This window comes from Egretta garzetta, unplaced genomic scaffold, assembly GCF_000687185.1.
Source record: "Egretta garzetta isolate BGI_Z169 unplaced genomic scaffold, ASM68718v1 scaffold163, whole genome shotgun sequence".
Taxonomy (NCBI): Eukaryota; Metazoa; Chordata; class Aves; order Pelecaniformes; family Ardeidae; genus Egretta; species Egretta garzetta.
This window is the reverse complement of record NW_009259308.1, coordinates 2,674,012-2,701,838: the sequence shown is the minus strand read 5'-3', so window position 1 is coordinate 2,701,838 and position 27,827 is coordinate 2,674,012. Positions and strand designations below refer to the sequence as shown.

Below are 27,827 nucleotides of genomic sequence, written 5' to 3'. Positions count from 1 at the left end.
AACCCCTGCTAAGGTCAGCATTCACCATGTCCTCCACCGCTGTTGGGGCAAGACCGCTGGCCAAAGTCCCTGTGTGCCTGCCTCTGAAGGCCACGTGCTCTTATCAAGCTCTCCTTTTTTTCTAATTTAGTGATTATTCTACATAATCCTAATGTTAGCATTTGTAAAAATATTTAAGCATGCTCTTAGCACAGATAGGATTATATTCAGACATCTCTCCTGGTGGTGAATAGAAAGGAACAAAGTAATATTATATCAGTATCTCTAATTAATACAAGAGATTAGGAAAAGTACTATGCTGAAATGCGCAAACCAACATTTTCTAGCACCAAGGACTGCATTAACCAGAAATAATTATAAGCTTTAATGCTGATGCCTTGTAGACAAAAGCATGGACCTCTTTAGGTTGTCTGAATAAGCAAGACTAATTCTGTTAAATGGATTATGCAGAGAGATGTTAATAAGCATTTCATTTAACTATATTCAGGTTAATGATTTATTATAGGAAAGTCTTAATAAATAGTTTTTTGTGCAACATTTAAAATACACGGAGAAGGTCGGGATAAACTAACTCAAGGTCAAAGCAGTAAGAAAAAAGAGACGCAAAAGACTGGGCTGTCAAAAATGTTTTTTTAAAAGAAAAGATTGGAAGATAATGTGACTCTGAAGGCTCAGTTGAGTCCTACAGATAACATCTCTAAATATTGTTACACTTGACGTTAGTTGAGGATTTATGGCTTTGGAGGAGTGGGTCGACAGTCTATAAAAGACTGAATTAGAAAGCAATGGCTTGTGATAGGAGAGGTAATCTGCTTGGAGAGTGCTAGAACAGGCTTGCGAGTGTTTTGACCAAAGGAAAGTTTGCAAGAAGGGAAACCTCACTCTGTGCCTCGGACGCCAGGCAGGATTGTAGAAAGCTTGACCTTGGGAGAACAAAAACTTAAAATCTTGTGTAAAAACGAATCAGCAAAGACACCGATTTGTTTAGTCTTATGCAAATGCAATCATCCTCAGGGCTGAGTGCCCGAGACAGGAAATTTACAGTGATGGAAAATTCGCTGGTGAAGTTAAATAGATAAATCTGAACAAGGAGGCCCTTTTGAAGTGTGTGCCAGACAGAGACTTTGATTAAACAGAGCATTGACCATGATAATAACACTTGGAAAAAGCTGATAATTTAAGTAATGTTGAAATGCATTTGGACTGTGTCTGTGGTAGCTGGGAGCTGGATGTGGTGACTCAGAAGGTCCTCTCCAGTCTGATGTTCCTTTGCTACTGGTATGAATCACTGAAATTCCTTTTAATGAGAGAAAAACATACAGCACTGCCCAGGCTAACACCCCCAGAATGCATTTGACATGCAAAATACTTATATTTTAAATAAAGGCATACATTTGCAAGAGATTATTTTATAAATGAGGTATGGCCAAAATTGTTTCCTTATCCCAGTGAAGGAAGTCAAGTGAAGAAATCAGTGACAAGTTACGCAGCCCCAGCTTTCAGAAAAGTGAAACACATTTTATGTGATGGCTCACGAGGCACTGAAAAACATTTTTACTGAGTATGACAAACTGTTAGACAAGGTAGCTCAACACCACTGGACATGTCCTCGCCTGCATGCAGTGCTCATTTGTCTCCCCAGTCCTTGCTCATGAAACCATAAGGACAAGGATTATGCTGGGAGCACGGAGGACACCACCTTCATATAGCATCATCTACATCAAATACGTTAGTATAGGGAACAGCCAAATTTTGCTCTGTTATTGCCTGTGCAGCCATTCTCTGGGTCACATGGGTGTAATTTTGGGTAGAATTTTGCTTTTGTATATTTTCTAGCCAGGAGTCACTCCGCACTACCGAGACAAATATACCTGAAAATCCTTGAGAAAGGAGACAGGAAATATTGCAAAAGTTGTCCCTGAGCTAAAACTCTGCCTGGATGGATTTATGCGACTTCTTCGGCTTATTCTAAGACAGAGCTGTAGAGGATATAGTCCAAAACTGTGCAGTTCTTAAAAGAGTGGCTTTGTCATTCTCTGAAATGTGAGTGTTAGCAGGAAGATTTGCAAGATGAGCCCCCCCGAGTAGATCGATGGAATGGATAAGAGAGGGGTATTGTCAGGTCCTATTCATCGGCATTCACACAAGGCTGCTGTGAGATGCAGAAACTGTAAAATGAATGGCTTATGCCGATTTGTTTCTTACTTCTAATTTAAATGAAGAATGTAGCATTTTTTGAGTCTTAAAATAGGAATACAGAGAATAAAAGATTATTGCTAGAACTGCAGAAGCAAAACCCAACTATTTGTAGCACTAAAATTTTAAAGCTTATATTTTAAATACTTGAGATAGATATGCCACCAGCAATGTTTTAAAGTGAAATATTATCCCTGTGTGTGTTCGTGTGTATCTCTGTGTATGCACAGAAAATAAGAAAGAAGCATTTCTTGTTTTGGTCGTAAAGACCACAGTTATGATATGCTCTGTATCTGATTTGAAACTGGTTCTTTACACTGATTCTCAGTTAAAATGTAAAATATTATATTTACAGGACTAAAAAGAAAGTCAAGCAACCGAAACATAACTAGCCCAGCCACCCAGCATTCTTATTTCCTAATTGTGGGGATCTTTGCCTGGGAACTTGGGTTCCCTGGCTGCGGAGACAGACGTCCAAGGAGGCAGCTGAAGAGCGACGCTTCCCTCCGTGCCCTCCGCGCCCTCCGCAATAGTCAGAGTCGCCCTTCCCGTTCCACCCACGCACACACCGACAAATAACTCATGCTAAATATTGTAAACAGCGAAGTACTAATTTAAAACCAGCTAAAAATACACACAGTAATGTAAATTTTAAGCAAGATGATTTTTGCTTGCTTATTAATGTGATGGGGCATGCCAGACACATTTTGCAGTTGTTAGTGAACACTTAACAGCTGCATTTCATTAAGCTTATAGAGAAAGCAAAACCATAACTGATGGAGGTTGTTAACTATGTGCAAAAGGTTTTTAAGTGTCTTAATTTCTGTTCTCAAATAACTCTCTGGAACAAAGCATTTCCAAAGTCAGCAACTTCTCAAAAGTTCTTAGTGCAGGCATCTCAATATATATAGTATGTATATGAAAGCACCTTCAACTGCTTTAGGTTGACTCATCAGCAACATGTTACCTTGCAAACAGAATTGCTCTCTTTTCTAAGGAGAGCATCCCATGCTCAGACTGAAGAGGATGTGGTTAAAGATCTAGCCGTCAATTTGGCAGAGTTGCATTTGGGAATATGGTCCTGGGCTGGGAAGAGCTTTGGTGGGCAACAGCAAGGAGCAGCCATGCTCCGTGGGTGATGACGGTGCCAAGGGGTCGTTCAATCAAGCTACCTTTAAGATTTTTCCCATCTCCTGTTTGCTTTTCCCCAGTTTCACTGCCTTGAGACCTGCCTGGGTCAACCACCTCTCAGCAGCCTCTCTGATGAACCACATACTTTCAAAAGCTGTGCTAACACATGGAACCCTAAAATTGTATTTTTTTTTCTAGAACTCATTCCTACTTCCTGTCAGCTTCCAAAAATCTAATGTTTTATTTTCCAAATTGTCATTGACTCTCCTTGTAGAAGTCCAGGTTTAAATCTGGTGGTTATTGTTCACAGCAAAACATTTAATGTAAAAAAAAAAAAAAAGGTGTGTGTGTTATTTTTGAGAAACAAACATCTCAATTGTTCACACTCATAAATGGTAGTAAATTTTCCAGCTATCTATACTTTAAAAAGATCACAGTAATTTGATCATACAAAGTTACAGATGGATTGGCAAAATTTGGGTAACTTAATTGAGAGAGGGTAGGATAATCTTTTAATTCCAATTATATGGATGCTATTGTTGAAGAGTGTTAAGATATTAGAAAAAAAATCCTCTCCAAGAAAGGAGGCACATGGGACACCTTACACATAGACACAAGATCCTGATAACTCAAACCCCTTGATTTTGGATGTTTTTACTTCATGTGCCAAAGGAATCACTCTGGTCCTCAGTGTCAACATGCGCTTTTTGAAGGAGTTCAGCATCTGATTATTTGTGATATGATCGTTAGAGACCTACCAAAGCTATTAACATTTTCTATTCATGCAGTACACTGTTGAATTGTTAAAAAACCACCATACAACCCAAACTACTGCATTTGAATACATTTGAATGTAAGCACTTCATATTGCTACTGTTTTCACAATGAAAAGGTATTGTTAAAACTTTATTACCTAGGTGTGATTTGTTTCCAAACTTGCATTTTAAATTTTAGCATACGGTTGCCAATAGAAAAGTCCCCATTTATAGGCAATTATCACACAGTGGTACCTAAAAATCCCTGTAGTTATTGCTCACTCTAATTATATGTTCTTGCTGTTGTTCTTACTCAGTAGTGCTTGTAAGTGTGGGCTTTTCAGTGGGAGCCAGGCATGCACTGGTTTTGTTACTCCATATTTCTGTATTTACAATGGATTCAGGTAAGGCATGAAAAATGGGCAGTGGTGATTTGGAGAAACCCTCAACAATAGCAGCCCTAACACAAAAGTCTGTTTTGTAGATAATCAGTGTAAATAATAGATTCGCCGCATGCCGCTGTCTATCAAGTTATTTCTTCAAACAAGTATCTCTGGGTATCATAAAATCAGAAAAATAGTGGTGCTCAGACAAAGCAGGCTCACTCAAACCTTTCAGATAGTGCAGACACACTCCTGTTGCAGCTGCAAAATCAAACTCAGTTGTAAACCCTTATGCATTGTTGTATGGTATGTCTTTAATGGAATTTCATTTAGACGCAGATAAACTTGATCATATCAAATAAAAACCCCCTTCCATTAAATAATGCAAAGGAAAAGAATCCTGGTAATATATTAATAGGATAAATGAAGCAGGCACTGAACACAGAGTGCCTTAGTGTTTAACAGAATAAAACAGTACAGCCCTGACATACCCGGTTTCTACTGCAAGGAATATTTCATAATCCCAGGAAGTATTTATGAGGAAAATTACTGTGAGGGAATAGAACAAAATTTTGCTTTATATATCATACTTTATACCCAAGTTATCTCAAATTTCTTTGTACTGATGAGAAGTGCAGTCATATTGGAACACATAAAGTATCTTTCAGGAACTTCAGTACTGCCTCAGAGGTCCAAGACGACTTTTAACAGACGGGGGAGATACCAGCCCCAGTCCTGGGATGAACCCTGCACTTAACCAGGTCACCACCTGAATCCTGCCTTTAGCCAGGAAAGGCGACAGAAGAGATCAGCCAAGTGCCTGGTCTGGAGAGTAAAGCAGAGCACGTAATCGATGGCGCTGAACAGACATCTCGTTGTCCGTCAGAGCAAACCGAGCCTGAACAGAGCTGTTCAGAACAAACAGCAGCAAGCACCAAGCCACCGACAATCCCAAACCATCTCCCCCAAGTCTTCTAGCACTGACTAGCAATGCAGGGACTGTCCCAAGGTGACCTGAGCTGGGATTTTAATGCAAGAACCTCAAAGCTGGATGTGCTGTAATGAGAAGGAGCCACATGCATTTCAGAGGGCAGATTAAAATTCAGAATAAACTTAGTCACTAAAAGAAATCTTTTGACTAGAAAAAAAAATCAATTCAATAAGGCCAAAAAAATTCTGCTCTTTAACAAAAATAGCCGACTGCACGTGTACTGGAAGAACAAGAATTGACTCTGTGACAATTCCGCAGAAAAGCATCTGTGATTACAGTGGATCATCTTGCTGTGAAAGGAAAAATATGTTTCTGGGGGTGTGTAAATAGAAGTGCAGCCTGTGAAGTAGTGCTGCTGCTCTCCTTGGCATGGGGGCGCTCTGCCTGGTGTGGATGGGTCACTTTGGAAGATGCAAAGAGCGACCGGACACAGCCCAGAGAAGAACAACGAGAACATCTCACCTAGGAGGAAAGCTTGGAACAGCAGGACTGTTCAAAACCCATGGAGGAAAGGGAGTCCTAATAACAACCATGGGATACACATTAGGATTCCCCCTGGAGAAGGTAAGGGAATAATCTGCTTGTGTCTGTAGCAGATAGAACAAGATAAACAGGTCTGACCTGCAGCAGGTAGGACCCAGATTAGCTATGAAGGCAAACTTAATTCTGGGTTACATGGAAAGGATGAGGAATTTGCATCATTGCAGAGTTTTAAGAGCAGTGTGTACAAATATCTGTCAAAAAAAACCAGTAGACACTCTCTCCCTTGCCTGTGGGAAGAGACCTTTCTAGATGTTCTCTTTGGGCTTTTAAAAAATAATAATCCAGAAATGCATCATAATTAGCAGTGACTGAAACATTTAATCTCTTTCTGGAACTGGAGATATAACAGGATCCACAGGAGGAAAGGGAGGGTGGCTCATGGCAGAGACAAAGATCAGTCGCCTCAGCCTGCAGCTCTTGGAGGCAACTCCCCAGCCCAGAGCACGGGCTGCCGCTCCATTACCCTCTCCTAGAAGCTGGCTCTCAGTTCTTTCTGATGGCCTAAGGACATGCCCGTTGTATGCAAACTGCACAGAAGACTTTAAACAGATCTTCAATTCTCACAGAAAAATGAACGCAGCTGTGGAACCTATAATTAGCATATGTCTCTTGGCTTATTGAACCCAGCTCTGCTCTTGCAGCATATCTCGTGATAAATATCTTGTCATAAATATCTTAAGATCTATCTTAAAAGCAGTTCCTTGTCTTCCACTGGGAGCAATCAGTGGAAGGTTTCTCTACAGTTGCACTTCTGAATGGGTAGGAATTTTCTTAATCTCAGGATAAATTTATCTTTGGATGAGCTCTGTCTCCTCCTGGATCTGACTGCCCTGTTTCCACAGGCACCACCTGTGTGTGGTTTCACTTCGTTAGACTAAGAGCTGCCTTCTAGTCTCCTTCCTCTTTCTCTTCTTTCTTTTTGTATAATAGGAACAACGACAGATTCAAATACGTTACATAAACTTGCAGTTTTAACCCCTATCTTTGTGGGATCAGACCCTGAAGGGCTATAATTATCACTCATGTTCTCACATTAGAACTATTAATAAGTTAAAGGGCACTGTTGTTTCTATGGCTTGAAATAAAACCTGATTACCATTTTCTTTGAGTTTGCCAAACTTCCCTATCCTTCTTTAGATGAGCTAAAAATAATTTACCCAAGGATTATTAAAAGAAGTAAAGATTTTTTTGAATATTATTTCTTGTTTTATTGCAGCAGTAATCTCTTTGGTAAGGTTATCTTCAGTGACTCAAATAACTTTGCCTTCAAATATAAGTTATTCCTTAGCCCAAAGGCTAAGAGTGATTTCTGGAATCAGATCCACTCTGTCTTTTTGGAGTATATGTGAAAAAAGTTGAATCAATGCAAACCTAGAGTAGCTTGATTGAGTTATATGATCTACTACAATGTATTAATGAGCTACAAACACAATCTAGGATTTCATTAGCAAAATAAGGCCTATTTAATAAAAAGAGTCCATGAAATGGTGAAAATTCCAACTCAAAATTCTAACAAAAGTCAAGGGAGATTATCATATTGCTGTCTCCCCAGCTCGTTTATGCAGGCAAAGCTACCAGGCTGGCTTCAGAAATGCAATCTCTCTGTAAGCACCTCTAGACAAAAGCCAAAAACTAAACCAAAATTCCCCCCCTGCTGAAAACCCCAAACTTTAGCCTAATAGCCAATGTTTCCCTTAATACTGTGCTTAGTAGGCTGGAACACTGAAATAAAAATTATAACATATGTGTAACCTGGCTGACAGATAACATGGCGTTGCAATAAATAACATGGTGTTGCATCTTCTTGCTTAAATAGATGAGCCGTTCTGTGTAACCAGCCTCTTCCCTCTAGTGATGCGCGCTGCGGGGGCTGACCTTGTGGTCATTGTCAGAAAAAAAAAAGAAAGAAAAAGCCAAGAGAAAATATCTTGAGTTTCACTATCGAGACATTTCTATAGACATCTGAAGCCTGCTGAATTTCCTGGCTAAAGCATTAATTCCTTGAACTGAGACCTGGACACACTGAATATTTTTTCCATTGGATTTCAGAATTACCAATGCTTTATAAAAGAAAGCCAATGCCTCATTACAGAGTTGTGTAAACTGGATAGCACAATATACAGCATCCTATTATCTATCAGCAGAAAAATAATTTTAATAACACCAGTTCAGTCAGCAAAGCCAGGAAACGCAGCTTATGCTTGCCCCCATTTACGAGAATGCTGTTCGTTGCCCAGAGTAACACATTCTAGCTCTGATAAGAAGGGATAGGGTAAAAAATAATGACCCCATATTTAAAATGGGCTAGTTGCGTGTCTGTAGGGAGGTATTACGTCACTGTGCACCAGAGTCTGAGGGTCAGATACAAAAATATTTTGCATTGTATTTCTATGGGATGGTGCATGGTAATTGCAAACAGGATTGATAACTGCCTCTAGTCCAACTTCCCATGAAAGGTTGGACCAGGTGATCTTTTGAACTCCCTTCCAACGTGGGCTGTTCTATGATTCATCATATTTCTCAAGATCTCAGTAAAGGTATCCTAGTTCTGAGACATACATGGTTTCAGACACAAGTTCACAATAGATACTGAGCTGGGGATATTCTTAATTATCATATATTTTAACCTGTAACCAAAAGACAAATGTACACCTCCAAAACTGTCCTTCTTGCCCCATATTTGGTGAGAAAACCATTTTTTTATGAGTTCATGTATGGAAAAACTCAAAATTTGTAGAGAAGAGAGAAGAAGTTCTGTTGAGAATGAACCATGAAATCACTATTAGATCAGTTTTCTAAATGTTGTAGCTACTGAAGCTCTTCATTACTTTAAAATGCTTCTTTATAATTGATATCAGAAATAATTTCTGTTGAACTTATTTATGTGAAATCTTAGCATATTAGGCATTTGTAGTTCCTGTGTATTGTAGGCTTATATGATTTGTATGGTTACCTAACCCTGGAGCTACACTATGGTGAGTAAATATGGATGTCACATTAATCTTCTAAGCTTTGCTTCTAGAAAGATGACTTTTTGTATATCTGCAGTGTGATGTACATGCTGTTTCTGAAGTACATAAGTATAATATTTTTTGTTGTTGTTGACAGGCATTCTAGTCGAAACTTTCAATTTTTTTAGACTATTTTAGCTTTTCAAAAATGTGTTAGTGTTGTGGCATACATATTTGTCATTATTCAAAAGTTTAAAAAGTCTTACTTATTTTGCAGAAGTACTTAGCTGACAGATGTGCTTGCTAACGTGACAAGTACAACACATTTCTATGTCATAAGAAACCTAATATAGTTTTCAACTACAGGTCTTACCAGAGTATCCCTCACCCGTAAAAAACCTTTCCTCCCCATGTACGTGCTCCACTCCGGGAGCCATGCTTCACTTGCATTGCTCTTGGCACAGTCCAGGTAAAGGAAACCAACTTGTATTTTTGAGTCCAAACCCTTTTGTCTTGCCTGGAAGGTGTGTTATAGCAACAACTGTAGAGGTAGAGGGGGTTAGCAATAGAAAGGGATCATTTGAAGGGAAACTTGCAGGAAAAGAGCAAATAAAAAATGAAATCATTTCATGATATTATGCAGTCTTCTGCTCATACTGCTGGTTTTGGATGTGATGTGTTAAGGTTGGGACTGCCTTCTTATCTACATATCTACAGCACGCATCTAGCCCAGATTTTGTTACCATCTGTAGCAATAAAAAACAACAAATAGAAAAAAAATACACAAAGGGTGAAGACATAAAAGCTAGAAGGCTGACATCGGACTCTGCATGGAAGCCCAAAATTAAACAGAGGAGAATGTGTCATGATCTTCCATTGGATGTGGTAAACACAGCTTCGGTTAAGAGGACATTGAGAAGAAGACTAGAAAAGCAGGAGGGAAAGCACTGAAACAAGCAAAACAGCCACCCATTCTCATTCCCCCATCCCTGTGTTGTAGTATGTAACATTGGGGACCCAATTCTCATCTGTATCCCAAACCATGAGGTCTGGAAAGGTTTTTCAGTGAAGAAGAACCAAGAAGAGCCAGAAACCATGGCTCTCCATGACAGATAACCATGCTCAGATTTCCATACAAAGCATGTAACTTCTGAGTCGCCTGCAAGGGTTCAAGTTTGATAAATTTGCCCAATTCAGAAGTGTGATGCTCTAACAAAACTATGGAGTTATAAAGTCAATTGCTGAGAAACACAGGTTGTTTTGAAAGTAATATGTGTGGCGTGTGCTTTCAGGTACTTATGCACATAATTTTGGCAGCCTACAATAACTGCTTCTCTGACAATGTTGCCCTCATTTGTAAGTGTCACATTTGAGAAAAGGAAAAGCATTTTAATGCGACAGAAAAATTTGACTTGGGAGCTAATTACTTTAATTTGATAGAATTTTTGGCTCATCTGCATACTTGACAATTATTTACAACTTGCATTGGTAATTAGAGGTTGAGTCTTGTGCTGAAATACTGTAAATAGCTTTGGAGACATTTGCTGATCCTTCTAACTTTTAGAGGAAATGAATTTATTAGTAGTTAATATGTAAAATATTTGTACTTCTGACCTTTTGTAAAGCATTCTTTCTATATTTTAAATGATCGGTTGTCAGAATCATTTTCCTCAAAATGAAGTGTGACATTGTAAATAAGCTTTTGAATTAAGCAGCATATTAAATCTATGTATTCGGTGGCAACCTTTGATAGTTCTCATATATCACGAGGATTTTGTTGGTTCTGCTACATTGAGGCAATGTCATATAACATTGTGAATGATAATTTTTTACACTGAACTTTACAGTTTCTGGACAGTTTCAACATCATTCTTCTGATCTTGACAAAGGATATTGAGCTAAGCAGGTTAGTACATGATTTCTTGCCTTTTTTTGGTGACAGTGTATGAGAAAGGAACTTTTTTGCTGGAGGAGCTGACAACCTTTAAACAAATCTTCCAGTGAGGTGGTTGTCAGATGGTTTCTAAAGATGCGTTTTTTATTCAGCTGATTTTCTTAAGCATTTCTTTGGGGTTTCTCTTGGTCATATCTCTGCATAGGGTATATACTGCTCTGGTTTTATAGGTATATAAAAATAAGGAATCATGGAAGTCTACTGCTGAACTGTGCTAATACCCAATCACTTAATCACCAATAGCGCTTTTATTATAATGAGGTGATGGATGAAAAAAATAACAAAGTCGAGCTGTTTACTAATTCCAGAAGAGTTAAATTATGGTGCCACCTTGAATTATAACTGACTAGAACAGTATTATCTCTTGAGTTTGTCTTGTATGTCAACACTGCTTAATCTTGTTCTTTGTAATGGGGCATGTCTTAAATAGAAGGACACTGGATAAGTCATATACATAAAAGAGATCTACAGCTTGCTGGCATGTGAAATTCCTCTAATATATATTTTTATGAAACTACGAGCACATTATGCGCTCAGCAGCATAAATAAAAAAGCGTGTTACCCTGGCAATTTTACATTTACTACATTAGTTAGTAAATGCAATGGCCACCCTTACTTTCCTATAATAAAAACTGCTGAGCCTTTTCATGAAAGATGATTGCAATTTCCACCGGCCTGTATATGCAATGAAAAAACATAACTCATCAAAATCTGAGCTATTTGCTCTTAAGATACAAGAGCGTTTTTCCTGAACACTTGACGTGACATTAACTATTCATGAAACTTGAGAGTGTTCAAACACTGCCTAAGTAAAATTGTTACTACTTTTCAACTTGATTGAGATCTTTTCTGAACCAGACTCTACAGCAGCCAGCAAAAGGGCTCTCCACACATAAGAAATGCGGAGAGTGTCCAGGTGCTGTAGCTGTGAGCTATCGATTTGCTGAAAAGTCGAGTTCCTCCTCCAAAATTGATTCATGATAACTGCCTCCATTTGGGTCAAACAGTATTTAACCGCTTGTAAATTTTAATTAAATGATTTGTCACTTTGAACATATAGTTTGTCATCTTGCAGCTAAGCGATGTGTCTTTATCAGAGAATGACTCAAGGGGAAGGCATCCATCTCCCCTGTCACTTTGCCCCCCATTAAAGATAATTTGGCTGTTGTGCAGTACGTGAGGCTCTGTGAGGACTGTGCTTCCTATGAACAAGTCCATCATGCAAATTATAAATATACAGTTTCTTCCTTTTGTCATTAGCATATGCTTAACTTTCTGAGTATAACAAACCCTTTTCCCAGCAACACTTAGCAAAACAGATATTTTCCTTCCAACAACTTACCTTTTGCTTTTTCATGTACAAATGACACCTGTAGCTATTCCTACTCAGCTACCCAAGTATCTTTCCTGTACCTACAGTTATTCTTACTCGCAAGATGTTGATTCTAGGGGAAAGTGAAGAGAAGCTTATAAACTGTGTAAATCTGTTGGCTGACTCTAGAAAAGATGGTTTATTTTAATTGGTTTTTTGTGACTGCGTAGCTCTTTTCCTCCTTTCTGTGTGACAAGCTATGAGGTCCTCATTTCAATGAATTTTAATAGGTCTTCCAGATATGTATGTTATACAACACTGATGTAGGCATGTGAATTTCATATACATCCTCCTCTATCTGTGGCAAGGTTTAATCCTCCGAGTCAGAGGGCCTCTTGCTTGTGCAGGGACACAAGCTGTTGCTTTAATGCTCTTGCATTAATTCTGGGGTCCACCATTTGTGAGCTAAGAGAACTTAATGAACGTCATGTAAAGTCCATCCACAAAATATACAGAAAGTGCATATAATCTAATCAAGTATTTGCTACTTTTCATTAACATGCAGATTTTCTTCTTCCCAAAGTTCTTTCAGATTTCAACCCCAAGGGTTTTGTGTTAGAATATGCCATGCAATTTATCTTTATTCGCTGCTCCCTATGATTAATTATTTGGGACTTTTCTGTTGAAGGATTGCAGCAGGAGCTGGCACGGCCGTTGGGAGGACTCTGAGCTTTTGCAGCCACCTCCTGTGTGTGCAAGGGGGAATGAAACCCTTCACCTCTGGAGCGGCTTTGGGTTGGCTTTCTGCTGGGGCTCCCTGAACTGTGAGGCTGGTGGGGGCTCCTTTGCAGAGCCCCCCACCCTGCCTGGCTGATGCTGCTTCTCTTCTGCAGCTTTCACTGCTGGTGAGAAGTTTTTGCATCAGGAGGTTTTTTCGTGCACAGCCTTCCTCACCCCCTTTTCAGCTTAATCCACAGGATTTTTGCGACATTATGGCTCAGCTTTGCATATTTTATTAGGCAGAAGAGAAAAAAAAAACCCAACAGTTGAGATTTTTCAAAGCTGACTGGGAGCTTTAGGCATGAAACTCCTGTTAAGACTCATGGCTTTGAAAATCACTATCAATTAGTACAATATTTTGGTGGAGAATGCAAAAAAAACCCAAAAAAGCAAGTGTTGGTGCCTCTGTGGGAGGCCCCTTCCCAATGAATGCTGATTAATGGTAGGGGATGAGGGCGTGGAGTGTATTATCCTCAGGACAGCTCCCGCTAGATGCTGCTTTTGAACATCTCCTGCTCTGCAGATGCTTAGTGTCACCATGCCCTCTCCATCCCTTGTCTGGGGCGGAACACTGGTACTGGTGGGAGGAGACACAACGTGGCTGCAAGCAAATGTGCTGGCGAAAACTAAGTTAACTTCTGTAGATGTATTTTCTAAGAAATATGTGCAAGAAGGTTAATGAGACCATTCAGGGAAGATGCTCAAGCATTGCACTCTGCTGTGCGAGCTCATGCTTCAAAAGGCCCCTCGACTGCAATAGCCTACTGACCCTGCTGCCAATTGCCGAGTTACTGGGTGGCTGAGGACAGCTGCAAAAAGTCTCTTTTGCATGTTATTTTCTGTCCCCTTCCTCGTCACCCTTGTGAAGTCAGGAATTTGGTCTCTTCAGTGGAAGTACACTACACTCACCATTAAAATGCACTTTGAAACAGAAACCAAAAAGCACCAAAAGAAGGTTCTTGCATTCTCAGTGATCACTTTGCAGGTGAGCTGCGGCTCAGCTCTTCTTAGCATAACGCTGTATTTGCAGGTTGCAACCAGGTAAACTCGACATCGTGTGTGTCCCTCTGTTCATGAGAAAGCAGCACACACAGACTGTCAGAAACATTTCCCAGCCAGGCAATGGGCAATTTCTTTGTGCCATTGATTTTGGCTCAAAATCTGGATTTAGAAAGACAAGACAGAAAACAGTACATGGCACTTGGCAGGAATGTTAGCAACTTTCAAAGTAGCTAGGGGTGTCATAGTCTTAAAAAAAATAGTAACAGAAGGGGAAATGATATATATTCCCCTCTGGGTAGTAGGTAAAGTTTGGCAGTCAGTGACGAAACCTTTCCCTTTTTCTAACCTCTCTGGGAATGAAGGCTGCTTTGTTTTGTGTGTATACCCTACGCCATGCCTGTCCTGAAGAGCTGTGCTTTTGGGAAGACATACATGGACTTGGATGCCTTTAAAACCACCTCTGATAGTCTTTGAGGTATGTGGGAGAAAGATACATTTTGCTCCAAAACCAATTAACTTTTTTCCTAGTTTTTACAGCATATAACCCTTTACTACTAAAATCCTTCAAGTTTCTACAAAAGGAACTTTCCGAATAACTGAATGGGACCTGGATAGTGATAACCTGCATTTAACAGGCTGAGGATTTCTATGTCTTTGTAAAACGCAACTCCTTTTTCATTTAAAGTGAAACACTAACTGGGACTGTACCTTGCAGGGGAGGGGAGGACAGAGGAGACTGTAGGTATGGAAACCTTACAAACAACATCACAGGCATTGCTTATTCCTGAAATGTCTCTATAACCAGAGTGCTTTGCTTTGACAATTTACTGCAGACTATTCAAATTACTTGCTGTTTTCCTATTATAAAATCCATACCCCGTTCATTCAAGTGAACATGCTCTTGAGCTTTCAAAACGGAGTTGTTCTCTGAATTGCCTCAGTTTGGCAGAAAACTCATTCAGTGCAGTTTTATATACTGTGCTTGCTGAATAAGGAGGCTGAATGGTAGGCAATCATTTCTGTTGCAATCAGAGATATTAAGAAGGATAAGTTCTATCAATTTTTTTTTTCAAAGTCAAAGAGATGCATCCCTGCCATTGTGGAATACGACTGAGAGAGAAATGCAAGCTGAGTCATGTACCTCGAAAATGAAAAGGAGGATGTATAAAAGATGTCAAGGTCAATCATCTCGTCTCAGTGTTTGGAACGACAGGCATCACTGAATATCCCAGCATCACCCAACATCGCTTATCACAATGTGGCACGATATAGAGGTGGGTGGGTGGGAGGGAACAGGCTGCCACTCATCCATTAAGTTATTTTTCTGTTACCTACTGCCAACAGCTTTTTCCTACAAAAATGTCTGACTCAGCAGTTTAAAAATGGTAAAATATTTTAAAAAACTTTCATCCTAATGAAAACCACCTTTAAAACTTTAGCCAGATGGCTCCATAGTTTTTTGTGGCACCATAAAATTCAGAGGCTCAGTTAAAATCTGGACTTAATGAAAATCATGTACAGGAAAATGTGCCAAAGCACAGGAACAACTACAAAGTGAATTTGTCTTGTAAACCTTACTGGCTTAATGGACTAGCATACAGTAAATTGGGCCTGAGCTCTTAACAGTTTCCCTCCACCTATATAGTGTCCCCTAAATAGGTGTGAGGTTCATATGAAGTCTTGCTGCTCAGAGATATAAACTTCTGGTACTGCCAGACTCACATTGAGGATTGCCCTATATCCTTGACAAGCAATTGTTTATTTTGAAATTTTGGTATTTGGGTGATAAATTCTCATTAGCAGCTGGGCCTGGAAGAAAGCAAAGGTCATGGTGTAGCAGGACACTGTATGAGTGGCTTGAGTCTATAATATAAAGTAATATGGCCTAGACTCTGAGCTCTGGTCCAGCTCTGAGCAAACCATCTGTGTTTTATTCATCATTCTCCACAAGTGAGCAACCTCTCTCTGCTCATAGTCAAAGTCCACTTAAGCCACCCTGAATGTTCAGAGACTGCTCCACTGCCCTCAGTGCTGTATTTGTGCCTTTGAAAGCATTCCCTATTCTAAGGAAGGTCAACCTTCAATAATCGTGTAGTCCTGCAGAAAGGCAGGATAAAACCAAGATGGTTTTATCACTGCTCCTGGGAGCAGTGACAACTTGTGATAAAACAATTTTTGTTTAATTATTCAGAGCTGCTGTGTAAACCTTCTATGACCACGCTCTTTGAAAGACACGTGCTTGGCCCAACTATCTTGTTTTTTCTTAAGAATTTTTGTTCTGTTTTCTTTAACACAGAAGAGACTACTGGAAGAAAAACAGATCATAGAGTCTTTCTTGGGCTGCCTGATGGCATGCTTAAGAGCTCATCTGGAAAGTTTAAAGAAGAGCCAAAACCAGTTTATAAAACAGTTTGGTACACAGAGCCTTGTGATTGGTATTCATTAAGGAAAGATAAAGATGCAAAGATACACCTTTAAACGTTAGGTTCAGAATAAGGAAATGGCTGATCCTGTATTCTCTCTGGATGTCGGTTTTCATCCCTAGCTGGAGATACTGCTGGCAGCTGCATCAAAATGTCCATGTTGCATAGATACTCTAGATGCAGTTGGCAAGAAACTGAAATTTCCATTTGGTGAGAAATTCAGACAGTGAAAAGACAAGAAAAGAAGTGTTGCCTGGAATGAGACGGGTAGCCTGGAAGGAAGCCAGTAATTTTTTTTCCACTCAAAACTCAACAGGCTTTTATTTGAATTTCTTTAAAACTGACATATTCATGGAGATTTCAAATAGGCATTTTCTGACAAGTCCCCTATTTCCCCAAGCCTTCCCTCCCTTAACAACCCAAGTTTGTCAGATCCTTTCCAACCAGCTGTAGCTGTAGGCTCTTTTATATTCTGTGAAGAGTGGGGACCCTCCCTGAAGTTAGAGATATGTAGTTATATATACATTTAAATTTCTGCACATGGCTACACATCTCATCTAGATGGATATATGCATATTTATTCCTGTAAGAATTACTGTAGTCAGCCAATTCTGGCTGATAAAACCTTCACATAAAACATACCCTTATGTGATAAATAAAAACAAAGACTGCTCTCTTTTTGGTAATGAATCACATTCTGGAATCTCCCGCTCCTCTTTTCTCAATCAGAACATGTCCGTATATGCATGGTCTTTTAGAGCAGCTTTACCATCTCTTGCAGTGTTGCAAGCTAGAAGATTTGCACTGTGCTTTTGCTTGCACTTTTGGAGCTGGTGCAGGACTGCAGAGAGTCACTGCCTCCTGCATACATGACACGCTACGGCGCTGCAAGAACACAATAATTCACATTTCAGATTGACCTGAATGGAATCACACTTACTGTGTTGCAAGCTAGATATGCAACATCTGATTTCCTGGCATACTTTGGGAGCATAGGCCTAAATCATGTCTGTAGACAGAGAACAAGATTCAGATATATGGATTGCTACCCTCAGCCTGCCTTCAGAGCAGACATTTCCAGCCCATGTGCCTCGGCACCACGCTGAGGATTCTCTCCCCTGCCAGGCTTCCTCCGCCGCCTGTACGGCACCGGGTACCACTGCGTGACTGAGATGGGGAGGCATCTCGAGGACGTGGACTGAGATGGTCACGCATTTTATCTATATTGGTACTTAATAAACAGTATACACATACACAACAGATGCTGATGCCATTTACAATACCATAACTGACTACATATAACAATAAACCAACAATGCCAACGACACCGATCCCTTGGAGTCCAGGAATCACGCACAGTGGTGAGCATCCCTCAGGAACGTGGAGGAGCCTCAGGCTCAGACTGCCAACCAAGCCTGCAAGATGTGGATCATCACTCGGCATCAGAAACACTCGGGCAGGAGAAAGGGTCAACACCAAAGCAGCAACAGCTAGTAAACTAAGCATCTCTGTCCGCCTTCCGCATCTTCTAACCTTTTCATAGATGACGGAATTATTTCATAGATGTCCCTGCACTGCTTTCCTGCATTTCTCAAGAGCACTTCTTGGTTAAAATGTGAAGTTTCAGCAAACTGATCAATGTATTACATTCTGAAATATTTGGGCATTCTCATTTCTGTGTGAAACCCTGGATTTTGTTGGTTAAACGAACTGGTGAGTGTGAGAGCAGATTTTCTTCTTAAGTGGGCTTCTCAGATTTCTGGAAAAACTCATAAATATTGAAATCCCCCATGGCAGAAGGCATGTAGGCAATACAATATCAGAAAAAATATTCTTGCATTTTATGTACTGGTTTAGAGAGAAGGAATCAATGGACTAAAAATGACCTATTTCTAATCCTATTTTTCACCTGATAGAAAGTAGCTCTTTTGATATTAAATGATGCGTCTATTCAGCAAGCAGTGAATAATATACTTAAGATTTACTGTGTTCAAACAGCCTTCTGAAATGATGCAGTCTTTAAATATTGCAGAATGTCACTGAACGCAGACTGTGAGTTATTTGAAACATGCATTTTACTTAAACAGAAACATTTACCTAATTCCACAGATTTTACTTTGAGAATGCGACTTTCACAAATGATTTAGAAACATAAAGTTCACCTGTTTGCAACAGCTGATGAATGTAATAATTTAAAGGCAGTTATTTCCCATAGTGGGGCTGGTATATAATTCTAAGTGTTCCTGGTTTAAGAACCTGCATCACTCTGCTGCATGTTCCTACAGTAACACATTGCACACTGGATAAAGTGTGCAGATGCATAATGCTGGGTGAATAAATAAATGATTTTTTTTTTCCAGTAGAGAGAACTATGCTGGAATTTCACACCTGCCTGGAGTTCTGAAAGGCAACAGAAATGTCCACAATAAATTATGAATACAAAGCTTTAAAATAATTAACAAATAAGATTGATAAATTGATCTTTTTTTCTTTAGAGATTGTTTACCTGTTTGATGCTTACTTACTCATAGCAAGTCTTAGTAACCTTATGTATGCTTTTATGTCTGTCAACTGGGACAAAAGTACCAATAGTGTTCTTCCACTGGGTGATGGAGGGTGATTCAACCATCAAATGAAGGAGATGGAGGGCAGTGTGGGAGACCCTGCATTCTTTCCCAGGGTGGAATTATTTGGGAGGCAGCGAAGTGGTCACTGAGAGTCAAAAGCTCTTTGAACAAACAGACATCTGTTTCTAATGTATTTTAGAAGTTAAACTTGCAATGATTCAGGATCTGTTATCCTAGATCTTGATCATCTTTTCATACTTGTTTAGTTTTTGGAAGAAATTCCACAAACCGGGAAGATAAAGAAACTATTTTGAGTGTTGGCTGATGAAGATGAACGACCAGCTGTTTCTCCAGGTTGATCATTCTCTTGTGCCTCAGGGTTCATCTCCACTCCAGTATTTGCTGTACATGGAAAAATCCTTAGTTTAAGGTACATGGTGCTTTCATCATGTAAAGACAAAATTAATGGCAAGAAAAAATGCCATAGATTCCGAGATTTATAGTCCAAAACTATAGATTTTCCTTATGCAGATAATTTATTGATTAAAATGGGAATTCCAATGCATAAGAAAAGAAAAAATAAGGGGTTGACAAGTTTCAGATGAGAAAAATAGAGTCTGCTTAAGACTAAGTATTATTTGGTATTCTAGCCTATTAAAACGTACTAGATATGCAGTAAAGCACATTAGGGAGAAGTAACTGAAGTTCAAGGAGTTGTCCAACCTGCCCAGAGTGCTCATTTAAACATACGCTTTTGTTCCTGAGAAAATTAAATAAGTTAAAGTCCTTCTCTCTCCAACCCCAATTTTTATAAAAGTGCCTTATAACATGTGAAATCATTAATTAAATTCCTCAGTTATTCTCTCTGACCTGTCACTGTTACTTATTTAGTCAGCATTAAGAATTCAGCAGCATCTTCAAAGGCTTTTTAAGACACCACCTGTGAACTAATTACACTAAAGGATGAAAGATTTGTAAGTAACTACAGCTCCTGGCAATGGCTGACAAAATAGACACCAACTGTGGCCCCAGTTCTTTAACTTTTGCAGCTAATTCTACATGCTTTAAGTGTTGTCACTTAAAATTGAGAAAGTAAACTCCCAAATGTAAAAAGGGTTTCCAGCAGAGGAATGCACACACATATCACTATGGCTCTCAAACACAGTGTTGGTTTTGCATTAGTTGTAAATGTTTTAAATGGTTTGCCACCTATCGTTTGGAACTGTAAGGAATCCTTAAGGACTTTTTTTTTTAAAGAAAAATGTTTCTTATAGGTAATCATTGAAAGACATTTTGGGGATGTTGTCACATGGCTTATGAACATCTAGAAAATGTCACAAAATTTCTGAGCTGAAATTTTACACATGCATCTTATAAACAATTTTTAACAAAAGAAGGTCAAAACAGTTGATTAGAGTAATTATACTGAGTATGAGAAGGAAAATTGGTGAGATGAATGGTCTTTCGTATGTACCAATTTCAATGCTGATAGAGTTTGCACAAAAGTGACCTGTAGGAGCCAGAGGCAGTAGCATCTCCAGGTTTAAGCATCTTAACATGCCAGCGACATTTTTTCTTTTATGCTACTCCTTCCAGATACCAAAATATATTTGCACACTAATAGCAATGAAAAATATTTTCAAAAATGTTTTGAGAATAGGGTAATTACAGTGTATGCAGAGTTGGACTAAAAGCTCAACAGAAGGTGGTTTCAAGATCTTCAGAGTTACTACAGATTCTTTACTTTCTACAAAAAGTAACTTCCCAGTTTGGGCTTTAAGAAAGATCCTGGAAAACTCTATCAGTGATGATAATGTTGAACATCAGTCATTTACCTTGGTTTATGGGAGATCCTTGGCCTGCAATTCTCCCTCATCTATCTGCAGTTAAATATTGACTCAGTTTGGGGGTTTCTTTCATAACCTTTGTCTCATTATTGAAACACTGGAGGAGGATCTGTCTCCTTCCAGCAGCAACACCTTCTCCAGGAAAAGCATCCTCTGAAGTTGCAATGAAGAGAAGTTGTAAATGACAGCAGTAATTAACCAGCTAGCTGCAAAGCCTAGATTAAGTAAGAAGTAGGCTGATGCTCTCTATTCTGACTGATGCAAGACATGAGGAAAAAGGAGTTTCTACAGGTTTATCCACATTTTGTATTCCTGCCACCGCATGAGGGAAAGCAGGGCAGGCAGGCAGGCAGAGATCCAACAGGTGCTGCTGGCTAAAACCTCCTGGGCTGACTTTAAACAAAGTCACGTATATTATTTTACTGTCATAAGCAGCTACGGACAAATAACCCAAGTTTTCTCTCATGATCTCCCAGCCCAAGCTACTGTCTTCTCTGCTGATACTGCAGCACTTGAGGGACTCACTTTCTGGCACTCTGGAAACTTTTTAATTGCCTCTGCAGCTGTATAACTTCGTAGCAATAGTGATGGTATTATCTAGCTATTTACCAGACTAAAATTAGAAAAGTAGAGGGACTATCACAGCATTATTTAATTACGTAAGGCAAACAGAACATTACATGGCAATGCCACTGCTGACATCAGTGCTGATTTCCAGGAGGAAGGACTCAGTCCTAAATTTTGATCCATTTTGAGAGATTTTCTTTTAAGAAAAACCCCTTCCTGTTGTCTTTCAGGGGAACAGATGTTGTTTTTCATCTGCAAACTGACCTGAGTCCTTTCCTCAGTCATTTAAAGTTGGATTGGCTCATGTAACTTCATATCTATTGCAACTTTAGCTTCTTCTAAATTTTCCCTCTGTTGTGTTCAAAGGCTTTCATATTCTCAATTTTATACTGTACTTTGGAAAAAGACCTCTCTATTTAATGCTGTGCTCTCAGAATTAAAGCAGGGATAGTTATAAAAGGATGCTATTCATTTCCATTTCCCCATCTCCATCCTGCTCCCCAAAATACATATAAATTTGCTCATTTGTAGTAAATTTCTGCAGGCAGCAAGAATTCAAACACATCTAGAGGCTATATTACTTGAACACCAATTTTTTTAAAGTGAGAAAAGACTGTGTTTCTCTGTTATAGTGCTTACCTACGGAGATTAAACCACAAAATGTTACTAGAGTCTATTCCAACCATAACCATACAGCATAAACCATCATTCCTTGAACAGAGCTCAGAATAGCACCAGGCTAAGGGGGCTTTTCAACCAATTACAAAAAACAGCGTTAAACAACACATAGACCGAGGTTCTCCTATCGTTACTTTGCACGATTGCCATATCATCCGCGACTCTTTTCTTCTTCCTGGCTTCTGTTAGCTATAAAAATAATTTCTTAGCTTATTTTCAGCTGCTTGGTAGTCCAAAGCAACTGTGAAAAATCACAACGATGGGAACTTTTATTACAAACACTATCAGCTTTTTGCAGGTTACGTCCACCCCTCCCCTCCCACTCCTTCTGTTGCTGTGTTTTGTGATGAACGGTGGTCACGCAGAGATTGCTCAGTCCCTTTCGTGACTGGCTTTGCAACTGCAGACATAGTAGATCCTCTGCACATAAAAGAGATAGAGTGCTTTCGAAAATCTGGTGGTGAAGAAGGGCACACGGGAAGGCAGACAGGCAGCGCCTCTGCACAGCAAGCATCTCCGCAGAGGACACCAGAGACTGCCCTTCCTAAGCCCTTTAATTAAAAGCACAGAAGATTTATACACTTGTCTTTCTACTCCTGTAAGTTTTAAGGTGGGTGGATCAGTCTGCTGCCTAGTTTTTCTTTTGTAACTCCCTGTTTAATCTGTACTTTTAACTGGGGAGTAGATTACGTCAATTGCTATGGCTCTCTGGTGTAGCCTTTCTAATCTTTTTATGTTAATTTGAAAATAAAAGTATACTTCACGTGTAGGTTTTGCTAGAGGAAAATTTTAGTTGTGTTTGTCACCCAGATGATCCTGATAACACTTCCGAGACTCCTCCTTGGAGGAGATCTGAGCATTGCACATCTTACCATATTATGCACATGGAAATAATATCAACCTGTTGGGTCTGACACTGTAAATGCATCTCGGGGAAGGTGTTTAATGTAAAGCAATGGCAGCTAGAGCAAGATACATGAGAGTCATGACTTACCCCTTCCAAACCCTTTGGAGAGTGGTTGGGAATACTGATACAGGCTGCCCCAAGGCCATCTTTTAACAAGCTCTGGGCAGGGCAGTCCCTGTTCAATAGCCTGCACCGGGCTGACCAGCTCTACTGAGGGTGTCCTGCTGGGGAACAGCAATGGGAAACACCCGAGAAAATGGAGAATCACCACGAATGGTCAGGACCTCTTACCGCCTGCCAAGCACAAGGGCAGGCTTTTCAGCTCTCCAGGAACAGCTTCTGGCACCCTAAAACTAGGAGGACCTCACAAAGGGGTCTTAGATCCATCCTACAGGTCATTCAGTGATGAGACAGCAAGAAATTTGTAAGCCTTGAACCAACGTTCATGTTTACAGCGACACAAGAGAAGAGTCAGGTCATCACAAAGAAAAAACACAGTAATTACACCGTGCAGCTGCATTGCCCTGTGCACATCCACTGCATCACCCTGGGGCAGAGAATGAATGGCAGAAAAACAGAGATGTGGGGAGGGGTTTTCTCAAAAGGGGAAATTTAAGAAAAGGACAATATATGAAGCCTGGAGGGAAGACAAACCAATGAGTGCACAAAGACGGGAAGGAGACAGTCCAGCACTACCACAACAAAGCTGCCCGTTATCAATTCCAGTTATTGATGTGGCGATGCATCGGTTATGAGTCCCTGAGAAAAAGTACCCAAACATACTTCGTGAATGTATGTGGATACTGACCTGGGCTTGAGACAGGACTAGAGGTAGTAGGCTCAATAAGTTCTACAAAAAGGGAAAAGGAAAAAAAAAAAGAGAACATTTGGGAGTTAATCACACATGGAAGACAAATACAGAATGAGACAGAAAACAGTCATGCAACAGACACGACAATTTTATTTAAAGATTGGGCTGGCTATCACAGGCCTGTGACAAACATGCAGTCGACCAGACTTCTGTGGCTACGAACAGTGTCTTTCTTTTCCCAGCTATGCCATTCATGTGCCACCAGTATACAACATCGGGACCATCACACTCCCAAATATGCAAGTGTTTTTGCCTGCCACCTTCGCAAAGCCACCCTTGGAGTTCTCAAGCTCAAAACCATTCCTCCTGAGAATTACCGAAACCTGCCTAGAAAAAGGCATTTTTGCTCACTTCGTTGAAGGTAATTTCTTATGATGAGTATGTCAAGGTAACAATTTTGAACAAAGAATGTTTTTAAGTGATAGTTTTGTGCTTTACTGAACTTTTAAAAGTGCACATCTTCTTAATTATTCAAGTCTTTCCAGAAGAAAACATTTATCAAAACCATCAAGCACATTTTGAAGATGTTTACTTCACCTGGGGCAACCAACACAAACAACAGAAAAAGTTAAGAGAAGAGCACAGTTCTCCAGCATTCAGTCTAATGAAAAAATCACCTTTGGCTTTTCATTATAATTTTACTTTAAAATTCATTATTCGGTGCCTTTTTATTAGCTTTGAATAGCGCTATGCAAAATGAAATACCAGTCCTGATCAATCTTGCACAGAAGCAAGCTACCATCTCACTGTAGTGATTCAATGCTCTTAAAAAAGATTTGACAAAATTACCAAGCTTGGAAGATCATTGACCATATCTTGACTATAACAAGAAACTAATGAAAAAAACGTGAGCGAGTTGACAACAATGGATGTGCGGGTAACAGCCGAGCACACTCTCTGCTCGCACCCAATTCTGCATTTTTTCCCCTGCAATTACTTTTCAAGTTAATATGATGCAAAAATGATTCTAAGTGAAATAACAGACAAATATTTTCCCAAACAAAAAGTTATGAAGTTTCTTTGCCAAATTACTGATGCTAAGAATTCTGCTAATACAGATGACTGTTTCCAATCTTAATTTTTATTTGGCATCTTGACAAATACATTGTCACTGATAAATTCAAATCACATTTTTAATGTAAAATGGAATTTCAACTGCATTACTCCAACTTTATGATTTTATTTGAAATTTAAAATCCATGAAGGTTGGTGACATCTTGAGCAGTCTTTAACATGAAAAGGGTTTAAAGGCTGGTATCAAGATTTCCTACTCCTATATAGAAGCAGTTTATGAAGCAGCAATGGAGAGAGGGAGAGCTGTGGGCTGTTGGTCAGTCCCCAGACGTCCCTCACAGGTTCCCACTATGGCAGCTGGGGCAGTGGGAAAGAACAGGCGGAGATGAGGGTGCTCTCCATCCTGCTCTGGCCAGGAGCATCCCAGGGGATGTGTGGTTTGTACACCCTGCCGTGGTGCTCGGGTGCTGGGCTGCAGGGTAGCAGGAGCTGACTGCTTCCAGCAAGGCTGACTCAAAGTCAGTGAAGGACATAAACGATGGTAGAGGATTATTGTGGGGTTTGCGTTGTGCTTCAGCCTAAGGTTTCTGCTTAACTGACTGTGGTGCAAACAAGGATTTTTCCCAGTGTATTTCACTGATGTAAAGCAAAATTACAGAAATCTAGAGAAATAATGATTGCACAGTGAAGACTGATGAACTAAATTGATTTCAGCAATACCTAATTTAAAAAAAAAAAAAAAAGACAGGCTTTGTCACATTAGCATGGATTGGGAAACTGTGCCATAGCCACAGTAATGTATTTGTGGGTTTTGAATCAATTTGCTTAAGACACCAGTTCTGCTTTCTTAGGAGAGAGGCACAGTGAAGGTCCTGCCTGATATCTCATTGCATGGGGAAGACACTGCCGGGGTAGAGCAATTGCGGGGCAGCACTGTGTGGCTGTTGGGGGATGTCCCCAGCCAGGGAGCGCTGCTTGTGCTTCAAGCAAGGAAAAAGGGAAATGCAATATGACAAAATTTTTCCATCTATGAAAGATTTTAGTCCTGCATAGAGCAAATCTGATTTTAGCTGGAGAAAAGGAAATGGTGTTAAAACAAGTGATTCAGAAAAACCAGAGAATTATCAAGAATTCCTCAGTTTTGTGTTTTGATGACAATTTTATGAGTCTTATAATAATTTGATTTAGTGGTCTTTAATTTCCTCCAAATCTTTATGTTCTGAGAAATTACAACCTGCTTCTCATGTATAAATATCACCTTTGCTTCAAATGCATTGTACAATGATGGCAAAAGTTATTTTTCTGGCTACTCTAAAAAACCAGGATCTTTTTCTTGTGAATTTAGGAGTCAATCCTTCTTGTTGCTATGGCTTCCTATAAAGGAAAAGGTTCCTCTTGCTACAGAATAACAACATTCTTTGCAACAATCAAGTAAATTAACATACTCAATGAGTACAATTTTTCATTAAAACGCAAAATACCATACCCAAACCAGCAGGGATTTTACTAGGATTGTGCCTTTCTTGGAAACATTGGATCTAGACTTAATTGTAGGTGCTTACAGTAGCATAAAGTCACAGAATCACAGCATCACTGAGGCTGGAAACGAAGGCGGTAATATCATGCATTATTCTTGCAAAAATCTCATTTTTTAAATATATTATTAGATCAAGAAATTTGAGAGATTTATATATTTCTAGTTTCGAGTTCTAAAACTCTTTGTAAATCTTTATTCATGAAATTGTTCAGGTCTATAGAGAGAAAACAAAACCAGCTGGTTTCCCTATAAGCACGCTAGACTGGTTCATTAAAATTAAAATATATTAATGACTTCTTGCTGGGACCCTAATCCTATAAGATCTGGACTGGTAAAATTTTCGAGGGTGGTTGTGGAAAAAAAAACAAACATGAAAGTATAATAGAAAAACATGATAATCTGTTATATTTCTGTGAGTTCAGGGGAGAATTCTCCTTGAGCAGAGCTTTTTAGATTTGTTTCACAAACCAGAGGGAAAGCGATGTGTTCACACCACCTCCTAGCTTGCCCTTTACAGACTTGGTGTTGTCTGAATTGCTGCGTGCAGGATCCTCGCCGTTATCTTCAGAATTGCCTATTCTGGTGAGGCAGTCGTGAGCCAACAGCATCTTGTTATTTTAAAACAAATTCAAGCTTTAATTCAAGCTGGGACCAAAAAGATAGAAATGGGAGTGTCCTGGGCATAGGGATACTGGCATAACATCACTGGCTGCTAAATATACATGGATGTGATTCACAGAGTGCAAGAGCTCTGGATCCCTAGGTGTAAGAAATCAGGCAAAGAAGGGAAGAGACCGGCATGGCTGAGATAAGAGATGCTGGTCAAACTAAGGAGGAAGAGGGAACTGCACAGGCAGTGGAAACAGGGACAGGCATCCTGGGAAGAGTATAGGGATGCTGCCTGGTTGTGTAGGAATGGGGTCAGGAAGGCCAAGGCGCAGCTGGAGCTAAACTTGGCTAGGGATGCAAAGAATAGTAAGAAGCGTTTCTACAGGTATATCAGCCGGAAAAGGATGGTTAAAGAAAGTGTACCCCCGCTGATGAGTGAGACTGGCAAGCTGGTAACAGCAGATGAGGAGAAGGCTGAGGTACTCAACAACTTTTTTGCCTCAGTCTTCACTGGCAACCTTTCTCCTCACCTCTCCCAAGTTGATGGATGGCATGAGGGGGACCGGGAGGGCAAAACCCCTCCTGCTGTAGGAGAAGATCAGGTTCGTGACCACCTGAGGAACCTGAACGCACATAAGTCCATGGGACCTGATGAGATGTATCCCAGAGTCCTGAGGGAATTGGCTGATGTAGTCGTTCAACAAGGCCAAGTGCAAGGTCCTGCACCTTGGGTCGGGGTAACCCCCGGTATCAATACAGGCTGGGGGAAGAAAGGATCGAGAGCAGCCCTGCCGAGAGGGACTTGGGGG

General features: G+C 39.9%; 1 protein-coding gene across 1 annotated transcript in view; it reads right to left on the bottom strand.

The window, feature by feature from the left end:
• NEGR1 (neuronal growth regulator 1) overlaps positions 1–27,827 on the bottom strand; it is a 161,305-nt gene that overhangs the window by 5,647 nt on the left and 127,831 nt on the right. The window contains exon 7 of the mRNA XM_009636145.2: positions 23,796–23,837. Within this exon, the coding sequence (XP_009634440.1) occupies positions 23,796–23,837 (42 nt within the window). The remainder of the gene's footprint in view (positions 1–23,795; positions 23,838–27,827) is intronic.